Source organism: Microtus pennsylvanicus, chromosome 6 (assembly GCF_037038515.1).
Source record: "Microtus pennsylvanicus isolate mMicPen1 chromosome 6, mMicPen1.hap1, whole genome shotgun sequence".
Taxonomy (NCBI): Eukaryota; Metazoa; Chordata; class Mammalia; order Rodentia; family Cricetidae; genus Microtus; species Microtus pennsylvanicus.
In genome coordinates, this window is record NC_134584.1 from 4209675 (window position 1) to 4226667 (window position 16993).

The 16993-nt window shown below is 46.5% G+C and overlaps 1 protein-coding gene across 2 annotated transcripts in view; it reads right to left on the reverse strand.

Moving 5' to 3' along the window:
- Slc9a3 (solute carrier family 9 member A3) overlaps positions 1–16993 on the reverse strand; it is a 46865-nt gene that overhangs the window by 2596 nt on the left and 27276 nt on the right. For both annotated transcript variants that reach the window (XM_075975687.1, XM_075975688.1), the window contains exons 2-14: positions 12064–12366; positions 9875–10035; positions 8263–8341; positions 7543–7720; positions 6351–6571; positions 5797–5999; positions 5205–5294; positions 5038–5108; positions 3894–4023; positions 1513–1628; positions 842–971; positions 454–630; positions 203–275 (exon numbers count right to left, since the gene is read on the reverse strand). In XM_075975687.1, the coding sequence (XP_075831802.1) occupies positions 203–275; positions 454–630; positions 842–971; positions 1513–1628; positions 3894–4023; positions 5038–5108; positions 5205–5294; positions 5797–5999; positions 6351–6571; positions 7543–7720; positions 8263–8341; positions 9875–10035; positions 12064–12366 (1932 nt within the window). The remainder of the gene's footprint in view (positions 1–202; positions 276–453; positions 631–841; positions 972–1512; positions 1629–3893; positions 4024–5037; positions 5109–5204; positions 5295–5796; positions 6000–6350; positions 6572–7542; positions 7721–8262; positions 8342–9874; positions 10036–12063; positions 12367–16993) is intronic.

Consider the following 16993-nt stretch of genomic DNA (forward strand, 5'->3'; position numbering starts at 1 on the left):
GCTGTCTCTCCATCCCATAGGAGGAGTGCTTCTCTATGGTACAGCAACAGGAAGGGCAGAGAAGAGCACTAATGGCCTAGTGGCACCACCACCCCCAAAACAAGGAATGTGTGGAGGCCCAGGGTCAGAATCCCTGGGTACAGCCACCAGCCGGGGCAGAAGTCCCTTCTGAATCAAGCACGTGCAGAGAAGCAGGTCATACCTTTCTCCTTGATGATGAAGTTGTGTGCCAGGTTCTCCGTAGGCAGCTTCCCATTAGGAATGCTGCTATTCCTCTGTGGACAGGTATGAGCTCTTACAAAGGTACAAACACCCAGTTCCCCAACTTGCTGACATTTCATCTTCTGTCTGAGACCCCAAGGGCCTCTTCCTGGCAGCAGAACCACAGGGTTCCCTGACCCTTCCCAGTATTTAGAAGCCCACCCAACAACCACTGACCCCACCTTTCCTCACCCGCTTCTGTGCACGCTCCCTCTTGTACAGCTTGGCTGCCTTCTTGTTCTGGTTGATGCCTAGCTTAGCTGACTTAAAGGACTCCATGCGCTTCTTCATGGTTCTGTGAAAGATTTCCTTGTCCTGTTTCTCATCCTCGTTGGGTGTTAGCTTATGCCGGCTATAGAGATGCTTGTACTGTGGGAGCAAGGGACAGTCAGCTGGGCCTGTATGGCCCAGGTGGGGTCACAAAGCCTCCAGCTCAGCCATGAAGAGCCCTTGTCTGAGAAAGAGGCAGACATTCCTGTAGGTGTGTGGTTAGGTTCCACCAGACACAGCACAGAAGGGACGGCAAAGGCTTACTCCGGGGGGTGGGGGGGCTCTGGGTGTCTTATCCCCTAGTACCCACCTCCTGTCGAGGCTTGTACAGGTACTGCTGCAGTGTGTGGTGAGTGACCATGTCCTCAGTGTCACGGATGCTCCTCCGCCTCTGCTCCAAGGACTGCATATCCAGGCACACAGCGCTGACATTCTCCCTCCTGCATGGACCAACATTGAGCCAGGAGGATAATTACACAGAGGTCTCCTGCCCTGCCTAGATACCTGGAAGTCCCTTTCTGTACTGCTCAGATGGTCTCCCAGGATGCCATCTACACTTCTGTTGAATGAACTCCACTGCCACCAGTCCCCCTCCACAGCCCAACTATGAGTGCTGAGGTCCACAGTCTCTCCTAAGCACTGGAAATCTAGAACAGCCACCATCATAACAACTGGCCATCAGCTGCCCACAGTAAGAGGGTATGAAATGCTGGACCAGGTCAGGCATCTGTTGCTATCCTTTCCTGCCCTTCCCCTAATATAAGTATACCACACAGTCCCGCTGACTGCTGAGTAAAGGTGTGCTTCCACAGATGGGGATGCAGGCATCTTTCTGTACCCTTCTCCTACTCTGGTCCACTCACACTCTCCTGACTTAGTTGCCTTAGGACCTGCAGAAGGAGCTAGTAGGCTTAAGAGTCAGGAGAGAGGTGCTTTTAAAGAGTACCCTTTCCCAGGGAAGTTTTTGAATTGGTCACATACAAGAGATAGGAGACAGATGCCTCCACAGTAGATGGGCGGGGTGTGCTGAAGTCCACGTTGACCATATTGTCCATACTCGGGGAGCGGATGAAGGCCAGGGACCCACGGCGCTCTCCCTATAAGGAGGACATAGACTCCTTAGTACTCAGGGATGAGCCTTAGGCATCACCTGCCATAGAGAAGTCAAAAGATCCTGAGAACAAGCACAAGAGCCTGTCAGCTCTGGGAGGTAGAGATGGAGCCCAGTGGTGGACCCTGTCCATCCTCACAGCTCAGCAAGGGCCAAGATACAGAGTATGAGCTGGGATTAGATCCTTGTAGAGGCCACCAGAGCATCACTTGAGACGAGCAGAGCTAAGAGTTGAGCAGACAGAATAGTAGGTAGGAAAAGAATCTCTCTCTCTCTCTCTCTCTCTCTCTCTCTCTCTCTCTCTCTCTCTCTCTCTCTCTCTCTCTCTCTTTTTAGGTTTTTCGAGACAGGGTTTCTCTGTAGCTACGGAGCCTGTCCTGGAACTAGCTCTTGTAGACCAGGCTGGTCTCAAACTCACAGAGATCCACCTGTCTCTGCCTCCCAAGTGCTGGGATTAAAGGCGTGCGCCACCACCACCCGGCGGAAAAGAATCTCTTAAAGGACACTGGCAAGTCTAGGATATACTACCCCCACTTAAAGATTGGCGAGAGATAGTTTTTGTCCCCACCACAGCCACCAACCCACAGGCCTTAGTTTGAATGAAAATCAAAACCACATAGAAAAGAGCTGGCAGCAAGCAGAATTACTGGAGGATAGAGAAGCTGTTTCCTAGCTAGGGGCTGAATCAGCAAAGTGAGAGGCTCCTGAGATTTCACAGACAACAGTAAACTATGGCCTCAGGTAGAGTCCCTGGGGGACAGCTTGTGCCAGGGTTAGAAGGGTGATGGCCTATCAGGTGTGTTCCTCCCTTAATCATGTCAACACATCATTGTATTTTACAGTTTGTGAGGTTCTCTCTTGGAGCCCTTCAAAGAGGGTGGGATTGTTGTGGCTATCCTTGGAACTTGGCTTGGACTGCCTACTCCAAGGTATGTGGCGTATCACTGATATGGGCTGGGGCTTTTTGGTCATTTTATTCCAAACCCATTGTTGTTTGTATTCTTTATTTTTTTTGTAATTCATCCTCCTCAGGTGTGGGCAGTGGTCTCTCCCATATCATCACTGATACCAGGCACTCCCCATCTCAAGGGGATATCAGGAAAGAAGTCAGGTGACCCTTAGGGCAGAGACAGAGCTGAAATGGCGGTGGGGTTCCTGTTCAAGGGTGGGAGACAAGAATCAAGGGGTGGGGAAGGGATGATATAGACAAAGCAACCGTGCAGGACTTGGAGCCATCTCTCCCAACAGTGATGAAAAAGATGTCACAAAGCTCAGACATCCTGGCTGGTGCAGTAGGGACAGGAGTGAGGCTTAGGGTCCTGACCAGTGTGAAGTCAGAGCTAAGAGCCTCTCAGAGGCAGAGACAGTGACTGCCAGGGACCTCCCCCCCCACTTTCACTCCTATCCTCCATCCATGATGTGGTGCCAGGGGCACCCAGTTCTGCCCAAGAGAGGAGGCATCTCAGATTGAACACCACAATATTACTTGAGTGGTAACAGCCATGAGGTCATAGGGTGCCTGGTTGAACCTGTGTCTATATATAAAGGGTGCTAAGGGGCCCAGATAGGGATGGGTGGGTCAAGAATGCACTGGCCACAAGATAGTCACAGGTGTGTCATTGGAGCAGTTCATATGAATGTGTACATGTGTGTCTGTGTTTTATATATATATAAATACACATGTGTTCATAAGTAAACATGTATGTATGTATGAGGGCACACGTACCTGGGTATGTATATGTTCATGCATGCATATGTGAGCATTCCTGTATATTTGGGTGTGCATGTATAAGCCATGTGTATGCATTTGTGTATGCTCATGTAAGGCTGCTTGCTCCTTAAGGTTGTCAGCCAGTAGGAAGTATCTACCAACTTGTTGCTGAGTACAACAAATATGTGTGAATAGGTAGAAGACCTGGGCCCATATTCTCTATTTCCCAACCTTTTCCCTTCTCTTCAGGGAAAATACAGGCATTCAGACTCCTCTATCATGGTTACCATGCTCAATTCTACCAGAACCACAGTATCTAGACAGTCACTGTGCCAGTCCTCTGATTCCTGAGTGACAGGAAACTCTGATATGCCCTATTCCCAGAGTCCAACTCCAGGCCTCACATGAGCTTTTGCAGTGAGTCATCCAGGCATAGAGCGCAAGGGTCACTCACCACTGCCCTCTGCCCGTGCCCTAGACCACATGTATTGCCTTACTATAGCCCTCAACTTATCAGAGGGACACAGGATATTCACGTACCTCAGCCACGTAGCTAATGGCATCCTTCAAATTCAGCTCATGGAAAACATTCAGAATCCGATCTCGAGATTTTTGAGCTGATCTTCTCATGAGGACTTTGCTGAGGAACTTCCTATCAAAATTGGACCACCTAGGGGACAAAATATCACATCAGCACTGGGAGTCTGGGGCTGCCTGCTTCACAGGAACAAGAGCAAGGTCAGAACAGGTAAATGTCTGCCAGAGATAGGCACAATATAGGATCAGTCTTTTTTTTCTCCTGGTTTTTATTTATTGTAACAACCTGAAAGAGAATTTTAAAGTGAAAGGTTGGCCACCTCTGGTCTCACCCTTTGCTTTCTCCCACTGACAGTGGCTGGCAGTGGAACCATATGCCATTTCCAAGTGACCACCTGACCTCCCAGGTGCTGTGGGGACAGGACTAATATTAAGACACCAGCAGCCACAGTTCCAGTTCCTTGCAATATTCAAGTTAGCTCTGTAACCTCAAATGGACTCTAGGTAATTATCTCAAAACAGGTATTAACAAGGGTGAATTAAATGCTTTGTCATATACTTCTAAGTACCACTTTATGTTGTAAAATATAAATGATTTCTGTTTCATGAACAAGATAATTTTAGATATAGATGAACACACCTTTCCTCTATTAATGAAATAGGGAAGTGATTTATTTTCCTGGTTTTTAATTCCTACATTATTTAAGTTTAACATTAACTGGTCAGTTAAAGGGTGTCTCTATGACTGGGACAATCATCAGGAATAAGATTCAGGCCCCTGGACTGGTGGTTGCTCTGTTCTCTCAGTTAATATTAACTTTGTTTTTTACCTGCTCGCACCCAGGAGTCTAGTTCACATTTAAGCCCTTAACCTGGGAATGGAAGACACCTGACAAGATGTCCGTGGGTTGTCCTCTGTTCGTTCTTGTCCCCAACATATATACTTCAGGACCAGCCTACAACTCAGTTTGTCTCTGGCTCTTTTGAATGGAGAGGTCCTCCAGAAATTGCGTCTTGTGGGCCTTAAGTTCTGGTAGCACAACTGACATGACTTCCAGTGTTTTAGTGGCCCTGTCTGCATGTGTAGGACCCACAGGTTCGAGTGGTCACTGGTAGAAGAAGGAATGTTACAGCTTAAGCTACTTACTTATCTCTGAGATAATTGTGTCCAATTTGTCCAGAGATGTCCTCAATGGCTGAGAGGATGTGGTCAAAAGCCTTTCAGAGGAAAGAAACTTCATTGGCCATCCATCCTCACCCTCAGCCTCCCCTGGCTGCGCCTCCCCTGGCTGCACACTGCCACCCTCTCCTTACCCGGCCGTGTAGCTTCTCATTGAGCTTCGGCTCGTGCTGCTCACTCCTCTTCACCTTCAGCCACTGCACCAGGGGCTTAATGGTCAGGCCCTGAAAGACAACCTCGCTAATGGAGCCAGGCAGGATCCCCACACCGCCCAGCCCCCAGGGCCCTCTAAGCACAAGCCAGACAGACATTCAATCTCTTCTCCCACTGTAGGCAATCCAGGGACCCATGAACCCATGGGCACTGCCCTATAAAGCCCCTGTGCTGTGGATGTCCATATAGACCTCAGAACCTCCAGCTGTCACTTTGACCAGCCAGATGCCAAAGTGTAGTAGGTGCCAATTATTCTCTGACCAATCAGCAGTCAGGAAGTAACTAGGTCTGTTCTAAGTCCTTCCCAGGAAGTAACACTTTTAGGACAAATTATGCTATGTCCCCTGTGGGGCCACATGAAAACCTACAAAATTCTCCTAATTACTAAAATTACAAAAACCAATTAAAGTGTAAAATATGGGAACACTCAACCTGCAGGGCTGAGATAGGGTCAGTTGCTCTTAGGTAGGTTTGGGCACCCTGAGGCAGTGCCCTGGGCAATAGGAGTCACACCTGAAAGATGACTGTGAAGAAGACCACGATGAGAGTGGTGCTGACAAACAGCTTTTTCTCCTTGACTTTGGTCTCGTCCAGAAGTACCACCAAGGCATAGGCCACTGCCCCACGCAGGCCACCATAGGACATGACCACCTGGTCAATGGTCTCTAGCTGCACCATGCGGTAACGATTCAGGATCCAGGTCTGCAGAACAACACCTGTAGGAAGAGGTCACTCAGCTCCGTGGCTGCTTTCCCCAAGGCCTCACCTCAGGGCTCCCTAAAGCCCTTTGACCCTCTGTCCCTTGGCTGACTGTGAAGGCTGGGCAGTGGGTCGACTGGCTAGGGCTCTGTAGGAAGAGGCAACAGTGCTGCTCTCACCCCAGCTTCTATTTCCAGTTCCTTGATCCTGTCCCTTGGTGCCTCATTGTTCCCCATGCTGCACCTTGAGAAATACTGGCCTTTATAGAGATCAATGGTTGGATTTATTACTGAGCTGCCATGGGGCCCTCAAATCTGTACTCTATACTAAAGGGGCCTAGACACTACCATGAGTGCCCCAACACTCACCAATGGCTCGGTAGACAGAAATGAAGACCAGCGTCAACAACACAAAAGCCGTGTTCCATGTCCAAATGAGAGGGTCCACAGCTGAGATACCCAGGAACATGAAGATAATGGTCTCTGCTCCACTGGCCAGCATCTTCATGGTGTAGCGCACAGTGGTGGCCGACTGCTCTGAGATATTGGCCTTCACGTACTTCTGGCAGCAGATTCCACAAAAGGTGATGCTGGAGAAGGGGCAGTGTGAGGTTTCCCTGCCTCTATTCAGGCAGGCTGATGCCTCAGACCAGAGGTCTCCAGGCCCAGCTCTTGCCGTCCCTACTTCCTTTGGTGGCATTACAGGCCTCTGCAGATGTAATCTAAAGTGGACAGTCCTGTGTTGTGTGCACACTGCTTTTCCTGAGAATCAATGCCCTGAGCTGGGTCTGCCCAGCTGTTCCCATGCTCTAAGACTAGATGTGGAGTTTCAATGAAGAAACAGCCTTCAAGCCTGTGGGCCTGTTGGTAGCTGATTGGTAACCAGGTCATAGTAGCCTTTGGAGAAGCTTGCAGCCAACTTGGGTGTCACGAAGCTTTTGCCTAAGTGTGAGGCTGCATGACAACAGAGACTCTAATAGGGTTTCTGGTCAGACCATTCTTGAATCACAAGCCACCCCACACACCTACCCTGCCCTCTCAGTAGGCATGTGTCTAGCCAAGGAAAATTCTGAGGATTTATCAACTTCTTATTTTTTTTAAAAAAAAAATAAAGCCAAGCAGTGGTCTCACACGCCTTTAATCCTAGCACTTGGGAAGCAGAGGCAGGCAGATCTCTGTGAGTTTAAGGCCAAACTGGTCTACAAAGCTAGTTCCAGGACAGCCAAGGCTACACAAAGAAACACTGTCTCAAAAAACAAAAATTAGATTGACTTCTTTGCCCCTGACAATAAATTTCTACCCAACTATGAAAGCCATGGATGTGGAAGCTACACAGTGGGCTTGAAATTCACGCTCCAAAGAAGAGACAGTAGGCAGGGACCAGACTCACTCCCACAGCCCCTTCACCAGGATGATGGCAAAGAGCCCAATATCCCCTTTGTTCACAGTGGCACCTTCTGCCAGGATGTTTGAGTGCAGGGGATCTCTGGCATATACCAGCTAGAAAGCCACCTACCCAACCCAGCCAACAGCAGAAGGTGATTCCTTGAGGGAGACTTACGCCAGGATGGCTGACAAGGACAGCATCTCGGAGGTCAGATAGGACAGGTAGGAAATGACAAAGACGAAGCCAGGCTCGATGATTCGCACATGCTTGGTGAAGCGAGTCACCAGGGACAGCAGGAAGGCGAAAATAACACCCACCAGAGTCCCCCCTAGGCTCACCACGAAGAAGGACACTGTGAGAAAAAGGAATGAATTGTCCTTTGTGGTTGGTACTGTGAGTGAAACTGGCCAGGTTGGCCAGTCATTCCTCATGGAGGGCTCCTGATAACTGCTCACAGCAATGCTGAAAATTTAGTAAATGAGGCAACTTTGCTTTCTATGGAGAGAGTGTCTTGTCTTCAATTTTAGTGCGGGAGGCAGAGGACAGAGACCATGTACACAGGAGACAGGACCCCATGGTAGGGAGCATTGCCTTGACATCTCTACAACTTTGGGTCAGTGGCAAGATCTGAACCCTTTGTCCTTATACACTGTCTATCTGTCCTTGTTTAGGGAGACTTGGGGTTGACTGTCCCTATCCTTTCTCTGAAGAACACACCCTAGGACCTTCATCCAATAGTGTTTATGTGGTGTTCTGGGAAAGGAACCCAGGCTGGTAAGGAGACACCAGGATAGCAGAAGTCCCAGGGATTCTGTTCTAAAGAGGAGACAAGTCTCTGTATTCTTTGACCACTATATCTAAAACAGACCAGGCAGGAACCCTCCCGATACATACCTATGCCTTTCACACATTCCACGCCAGTCACCTTGTCACCACCCAGTGTCACAAAAGACTCAAAAACATTGTACAAGACCTAAGGGTACAGAAGACAGGAACATATCTCATCAGCCCTGCATCCACACTGAGCCCTCCCTGTTTAGTACCCCCTCTTTTCTGGATTTGGGCCCCAGAGTTGACATCTGAAACAACTAAAAACACTTTTAAAGCCAGCACAAAGTAACAATGGTTAACAGGAAAAGAACAGAGGAACCAACAAGTAGGATGTGCAGGTGAGGGGGTGTCCCAGATCCCAGGAAGTAGGCCCAATCTCTGACTCTTATTCTGTCCTCTTGCAGACATGTTCAAGGAACACTGGAAGAGCATGAACCATGAGGGCAGGAGGTAACCCTTAGTCCACAGGAGGCTTCGGGGCCACTGAGGCTCAGGAAGACTAAAAGCTATTTTCTGAGTCTCAGACTGGGTCTCAGATGGGCCATTAGAGCCTCCTGCACACACAGAAATCTGTTACAGTGCACGCTTCAAGAGAGCATAAGACATGGGCAATTCCAGAAGGCAGAAGAAACCAGACACACTTCCTCAGGTATCAGCTAAGTGTTCAGGCCCATTCTTACCAGTTAACCCCTCACACCCACCCACAGACCTGTAGTCCATCTGGGGACAGGTTATGAAATTTCCATAGTGCTGCTCTGAAACAGCAGCAATGTTTATGTTTCATGAACCTGCTTCTTGTTGCCAGGGTGAACACAACCTCATCCTCGTGGAGACCTTATGCTTTCTCCACCACCTGGGTCCAAGAAACCCCAGATGCTATCAGGGGATTCTTGACTCACTGGAGGAGCTGAATATGTTTCTTCCACTTAATGTTGTGTCCTGACCACAATACCTCAGAATGCTGCTGTTTGATAGGAAGTCTTCAAAGAAGCAGCTAAGGTTAAATGAGAGCAATAGAGTAGATCTCGTATAAGAAGAGTGCAGGACACAGATACACACAGAAGATGGCATCTGCAGGCCAGAGAAAGAGACCTCCAGAGCCAACTGCCACGCTTGGTTCTCAGCCTCCAGTCTTGAGCATTAAAACAATAAATCCCCACTGTTTAAGCCCCAGCTTCTGTGGTGTTTTGTTACTGGTGAGCCCCGCAGATGAATGCAATTCCTGTAAGACTTTGTTGTTTGTCTATTTCTCAGGAGCTAGTGTGTAGTAGCAAGTGTGGGTCCAAAGTTATAGTCCTCTGGGGGATGTAAATATAGGGATTTCAACAGGGCAGAAATACCTCCAAAGTCATGGAATGGGTGGGCCTAAGATTGGGAACGAGATAAATTGGATGAAGCTGAGTTAGGGAATCAGAAGGTCAGAGCCTGTCCCTCCAATTCATACCCCAAGGCTGCTGCACCAGTGAGCAGGGACAGATGAAGGACATACCCTGCAGGGTGTTGGACATCCTAGGTTGCAAACATGGCTGTAAACAAAGACCATGTGTAAATAGTATCCCTCTTCCTAGCTTATCTATCTGGGGCATATTGGTACTGCCCACTTGTCAAGGTATCCTAGAACTTCCAAGCAAGTGAAATGTTCTGTAGCTTCCTCAGGGACCCCACCATCACTCACCACAGTCACTGCATCATTCAGCAGTGACTCTCCAAAAACAATGATGAAAAGAACTTCATTGACGTGGACTTCCTCAAACACAGCCAGCACAGCCACAGGGTCCACAGCAGCAATGAGGCTACCAAAAAGCAGGAAATCCAGGAGTCCAATCTTCAGGTCACCTGCAACAGATGTGGACGATGGTACAAGGGCTAGCCACCTGGATCACTCTACCAGGTCCCTAGGAGATCAGAGGCATCAGGAATAAAGGGTAGACACAACTCTTCCCAGGGCTACCCAATGACAAAGAGAATCTGAGACTGGAGCTTGCAGCCAGACATCCCAAGAATGTGTAAGGCTACACAGTTCCCATGTTAGTGCTTCACTCTTTTTTGAGCTGGGGCAGAACTTGCCATCCCAGAACCAAGGGATGAACCTTGGGAAGTAAGTGCTTCAGGTATCGAGTGTGCCCTAGGAAATAGTAGAGGGCACAGAACAGAGTGCCTTCATCTGTGACTACTAAATTCTGCTGCTTCTAACGAGCAGAGCCTTCTGGAGTTTCCATTAAGAAATGGACCACACACTTGACTGCCACAGCATAAATGCCCTGTCCAGCTTTCCAGAGCAAACTAGTTTCAAGGCTACCCTAGCAGGGCCAGACTCTTGTTCTAGAATCTTGACAGAAACAGAGTACATTCCAAAAACAAGCTGGATCCCAGCAGATGTACAGTTCATTAAATCAGGACTGGCCCTCCCGCCTGGACAGTGCACCCATATTTGCCTTGTGCCTGGAACTGATAAGCTGCAAGACAGCTAGCCTAAGTTGACTCTCCCAGTAAGGATGAGTGAGCCCCAGCCTTGAGCTACGGACTACAGAGTCTGACCACTGCCTAGGCAAATCTGGGTATACCATCAGCCAAAGTCACAGAGGAAAGGGAGCTCATGGGATCAGTACGATCTTTCTTGGTCAGCCTTGACCAGCTAGTTCCCAAAGGTGGAACACAGGCCAACATCACTTGTCTATCGTGGGGGGGGGGGGGCTGTAGGCAGTGATGTACAACAATGCTCGTTATTAAAAGACACTGTGGTATAACAATTCTTCATGGCTATGGCCTGCTAGAAAGATGGGCCTGGATGTCCCAGGAGAGTAAAATGCTCTAGATTTTGGTGACCATGCAATTCCTGGTGTAAGTGTATTTGCCAAGGCTCAACTATTTAAAGGCCTGTGCTTACACCATAAGTCAGTCCATTAGAGGCTTATCTATGCACCCTAAAAACATCCCTGGGAGCATCACATGCTGGGATCTTATGGGTGACAAGACTGTCGGGTAAGGGCCAGCATGACCCTTGAAGGGTTATGGGTATTAGATTCCAGAAGTCCCTGCTCCATATCCCAAGACATCTCTCCAGGGCAGAGGCAGCCAGCCATCTAAGATGTGTCCCACCACCTTATAGTATCACCAGTGTGACCAGTAGCACCCCTTCCAGAGCAGATGCCTATAGTTTCATAAGCCAGGCAGGTCCTTACCACTGGGGTCTCTAGTGATGCAGGAATTCAAGGGAACTCCCTAAAAAGATAAGATCCCAAGCAATTGATAGTTCCTGGGTTTACTGGTCTCTGCTTCTCCTTGGTCTCTAGGATTTCAAGGGCCTCATTCACTCACTGAATGTGCCAAAAGGAAAGTCCTGACTCTGAGTCCTCCTGTGAACATCTACTCACACCTGCTCAGGTATCACCTGCTGTCTATCAACTGGATAAAGATTCAGCACAGAGGGTGGAGTGTTCCTGGGAGGTAACCAAGGCTAAGTGAAGTAATCACTAGCAGATTTGAGCAGAAACAGCACAAATCACTCAAGACTTTGGGGTGCTCAACTCTGTAATTCACTCATGAGGCTAGGGGGGTGAACAGCTGGTTCACACCACACTGCCAACTATGACAGGAGTAAGAACAGCTGCCTATACACACCTACCCATCCTGCTGCTCCATGTGGTCACAAATCTGTACTGAACGTAACAAAACAGCCTCAGTTTGCAGATGTCCCAAAGAAGCATATTATAGACGGAACCTTCTTTCAAATATTAGGCTAGTAGTCCCCAGAGATACTGCCCATCATCCTTAGCCCCAACCCTCCTACAACTGTGATCTGGACCCTTACCTTGGCTCAACAGAGTGACTTGGACTCACCCAGAGGGCAATATATAGACTTACCCATGATGCCACTGAGGTAAACACCATAGAGGGACAGTCCTGTGGTGGCTGCATTCCATATAGTGCCAATAACAGCATATAGCAGAATGGTGCCCAGGTTACCAAAGAAGAGTCGATTGGGCATGAAATATCCAGCATCCAATACGATGGGGGGCAGCAGGTAGAAGAAGAAGACCGTGGGTGTGAGTGTGAAGGACGCAATGTGGTCAGCTGCCCAGACGATGCCGCCCAGCACCAGGCCCAGAACGATGAGCAGAGCACTCTCAGGAACAATACTGGTGACCTTGTGGGACAGGTGAAAGACTGTGGGAAGGAAAGAGAGTCCGGGATATCAGATCCTATAAGGGACCACAATGATAACGAGTAGAACTGGATTCAAGGTCCCCCAGAGGAATGGGAGGAATTGGGGGGGCAGAACCCCTACTAGCAAGGCATCCATGAGATCGAAGTAGTCACTGGTTTCTTGCAAGTTTGAAAACTGGGAAGTCAACTAGTTTCTACCTCGGGTTTTGAAGACCCTTCCTGTAGGGCTCATGATCAATGGTTCTCAGTCTGTGAGCCACAACCGCCCAAACCACTGGGAAGCACAGATGTTTACATTGCAGTTCACAACAGCAGCAAAATTATAGTTATGATTATATATAATAATATAATAATTTTTGGTTGGGGCCACTACAACATGAGGAACTGTATTAAAGGGTCACAGCATTAGGAAGGCTGAGAACCACTGCACTAGATGGACCTCTTCCTAGGTGCCTGGGGTAATGTAAAGCTCTGCCCGCCCCCAGCCACCCACAGCTGATGGTGATAAGCAGGTTCTTCTGGAGATTAATTGTTCCCACCCATGGCTGATGGTGGTAATTGTGGAGATGAATTGTTCCCACCCACGGCTGGCACACATGGACAGAGCCAAGAGCTGGATAGAGCTCGGTCACACCAAGCCAGTGTCTCTACCTTATGGAATCTCCATGTTCACACGAGGGTGACAAAGTATGTTCACCAGATGACAGAAGCTCCCACCCCAAGACAGACTCCGCGGGTAGAGGCTACATAGCAATTGAGAGGGGGTGACCTAAGTTGGGCAGATAGACATCCCTTGCTTCCCAGGTAGGTGTCCTCGCCCCAATTTGATCTGGATGTTCCAGAGGTTAAACCTGTTACACCTTTAGAAAACCCAAGCTCCTCATGTCCCCTATGACTCATGTGGGGTCACAGCCATTTAGGAGTAGTAGCTCCTATAGCAAGGGTCTCCAGAACCCCAGGAAGAAAGACCACCCATCTCCAACCCCTCAGGTCCCTGAGACTCCTCAGCCATCACCAACCCTGCTAGAGCTTGACAGGTGCTCAGCTCTGCCCTGTGAAGAAGCACAGACATTTGGTCATGGATCCTGTGTCATAATTCCCATGCTAAGCCTGATTTGAACACAATTGGAATGATGATAGAAGGGCTTCCTCCTTTGGCTTAAACAATGTTTTATACAATCAAATTCATTCACTGAGGCTGTCATGCTGATGAGATCTCTGAAATCTAAAAAAAAATGTGGAATACTGAGGGGACTTAAGAGGTAAGTGAACAGCCATGTGGCGGGACACCCCACTCTCTAGGACCTCCCTAGTGGGACAAAACCCCAGGCCTCTCCCCCAATTCCTTGGCTTTTCTAGCCAGCCAGCAGGGAATTTCCTGCAGGTAGACTCCCCCCAAACCCAACCCCATCCACTGGACCCTCCAAGCTACTAGCCACACCCTGCCTAAGAGCTGAGAGCTTGCTACAATACTGAGGGGACCAAGAGAGAGCACCAAGAGTGCGAACCAGGAGAGAAGACCAAGAAAGCAGGCTAATGGAGACCTCAGAGACATTCTGAGACAGACATTGACAGTACAGAGCCAACCAAGAAAAACTCCCAAACACTCAGACAGCCACAGCAAGGATTGGACCAAGACACAAAGACACTGCCGGCCTCATTTGAAGGACAAGATGGGTAGGTGCCAATACAAGAATCCCTCCAACAACCTAAAAAAACCAACATGTCAACATCAGAACCCAGTAGTTACTCAACAGGAAGACTTGATCATCCTAACCCAGAAGGAGCAGAAGAAAACAACTTTAAACGTAACTTTTTGAAAATGATGAAGACCTTTAAAGAGGAAATGAAAAACTCCCTTAAAGAAATGGAAGAAAAGACAAACAAAAAATTGGAAGAAATTAATAAATCCCTCAAAGAAACCCAAGAAAAAGCAATCAAACTGGGGAAGCAAACAGTTCAAAGTAATAAAGAAAACACAAACTGAGGGAATTCTGGAAATAAAAAATCTGGGTAAATAAACAGGAACTGCAGAGACAAGTATAACTAACAGAATACAAGCGATAGAAGAATGAATCTCAGGCGATGAAGATACTATCAAGGAAATAGACTCATTGGTCAAAGAAAACATTAAATCAAACAAATTCTTCACACAAAACATCCAGGAAATCTGGGACACCATGAAAAGACCAAACCTAAGAATAACAGGTATAGAAGAAGGAGAAGAACTCCAGCTCAAAAGCACAGAAAATATATTCAACAAAAATCATAGAAAAAAAACTTACCCAACCTAAAGAAGGATATCCCTATGAATGTACAAGAAGCTTACAGAATACCAAATAGACTGTATAAAAAATGTCCCTTCACCATATAATAATCAAACACAAAACATACAGAACAAAGAAAGAATATTAAGAGATGCATAGTAAAAAGGTCAAATAACATATAAAGGTAAACATATCAGAATTACACCCAACTTCTCAGTGGAAACCATGAAAGCCAGAAGGTCCAGGATAGATGTGTTGCAGACACTAAGAGATCACAGATGCAAGCCAAGACTAATATACCCAGCAAAGCTTTCAATCATCATCAATGAAGAGAACAAGATATTCAATGATAAAAGCAGATTTAAACAATATGTATCCACAAACCCAGCCTTACAGAAAATACTAGAAGAAAAACACAAACCCAAGGAAGCTAACTGCACCCACAAAAACACAGGCTAATAACCCCCCCACCAGCATAGCCCAAAGAAGGAAACACACAAACACTACTACTGAAAAATAACCAGAATTAACAACCACTGGTCATTAATATCGCTTAATATCAATGGACTCAATTCACCTATAGACACAGGCTAAGAGAATGGATATGAAAACAGGATTCAACCTTCTGCTGTATACAAGAAACACACCTCAACCTCAGACAGACACTACCTCAGAGTAAAGGGTTGGGAAAAGGTTTTCCAATCAAATGGACCTAAGAAACAAGTAGGTGTAACTATTTTAATATCTAACAAAATAGATTTCAAACTAAAATCAATCAGAAGAGATGGAGAAGAACACTTTATACTCATAACAGGAACAATCCATCAAGATGTAGTCTCAATCCTGAACATCTATGCCCCTAATGTAAGAGCACCCACATATATAAAAGAAACATTATTAAAACTTAAATGGCACATTAGACCCCACACAATAATAGTAGGAGACTTCAACACTCCACTCTCACCAATGGACAGGTCAACCAGACAGAAAAGAAAGAAATAAGAGAACTAACAGAAGTCATGAATCAAATGGACTTAACAGACATATATAGAACATTCCATCCAAACACAAAACAATATACCTTATTATCAGCACCTCATGGAACCTTCCCTAAAATTGATCACATACTCGGTAGCAAAGCAAACCTCCACAGATACAAAAAAAATTGGAGTAACCCCCTGTGCCTTATCGGATCACCAGGGATTAAAGTTAGAATTTAACAACAAGACTACTCTCAGAAAGCCTACAAACTCATGGAAATTGAACAGTGAACTACTGAACCACCTGGATCAAGGAAAAAATAAAGAAAAAAATTAAAGACTTCCTAGAATTCAATGAAAATGAAGGCCAAACATATCCAGACCTATGGGACACTATGAAAGCAGTGCTAAGAGGAAACTTCATAGCACTAAGTGCCCACATAAAGAAAACGAAGAAAGCTCACACTAGAGACTTAACAGCACACCTGAAAGCTCTAGAACAAAAAGAAGCAGACTCACCCAGGAGGAGTAGAAGACAGGAAATAATCAAATTGAGACTGAAGTCAACAAAATAGAAACAAAACAATACAAAGAATCAATGAAACAAAGAGCTGGTTCTTTGAGAAAATCAACAAAATAGACAAACCCCTATCCAAATTAGTTAAAAGAAAGAGAGAGAGAACATCCAACTCAACAAAATCAGAAATTAAAAGGGGGACATAACTACAGGCACTAAGGAAATTCAGAAAATCATTAGGTCATACTACAAAATCTTGTACTCCACAAAATTAGAAAATGTAAAAGAAATGGACAATTTTTTTAGGTAGATACTATATATCCAAATTAAGTCAAGACCAGGTCAGCAATTTAAATAGACCTATAAACTGCAAGGAAATAGAAGCTGTCATCAAAAACCTTCCAACCAAAAAAAGCCCAGGGCTGGATGGCTTTAGTTCAGAGTTCTACCAGCACTTTCAAGAAGACCTAATACCTATACTTCTCAAAGTGTTCCACTTTGAGAAACATTGCCAAACTCTTTTTATGAGGCTAAAGTTACTCTGATACCAAAACCACACAAAGAGTCAACCAAGAAAGAGAATTACAGACCAATCTCACTCATGAACATGGATGCAAAAATACTCAATAAAATACTGACAAACCAAATCTAAGAACACATAAAAAAATCATCCATCATCTCAAAGCAATTTCACTAAAATGAGGAACAAGACAAGGCTGTCTACTCTCTTCATATCTCTTCAACATAGTGCTTGAAGTTATAGGAATAGCAATAAGACAACATAAAGAGATCAAGGGGATTCAAATTGGAAAGGAAGAAGTCAAACTTTCATTATGTACAGATGATATGATAATGTACATAAG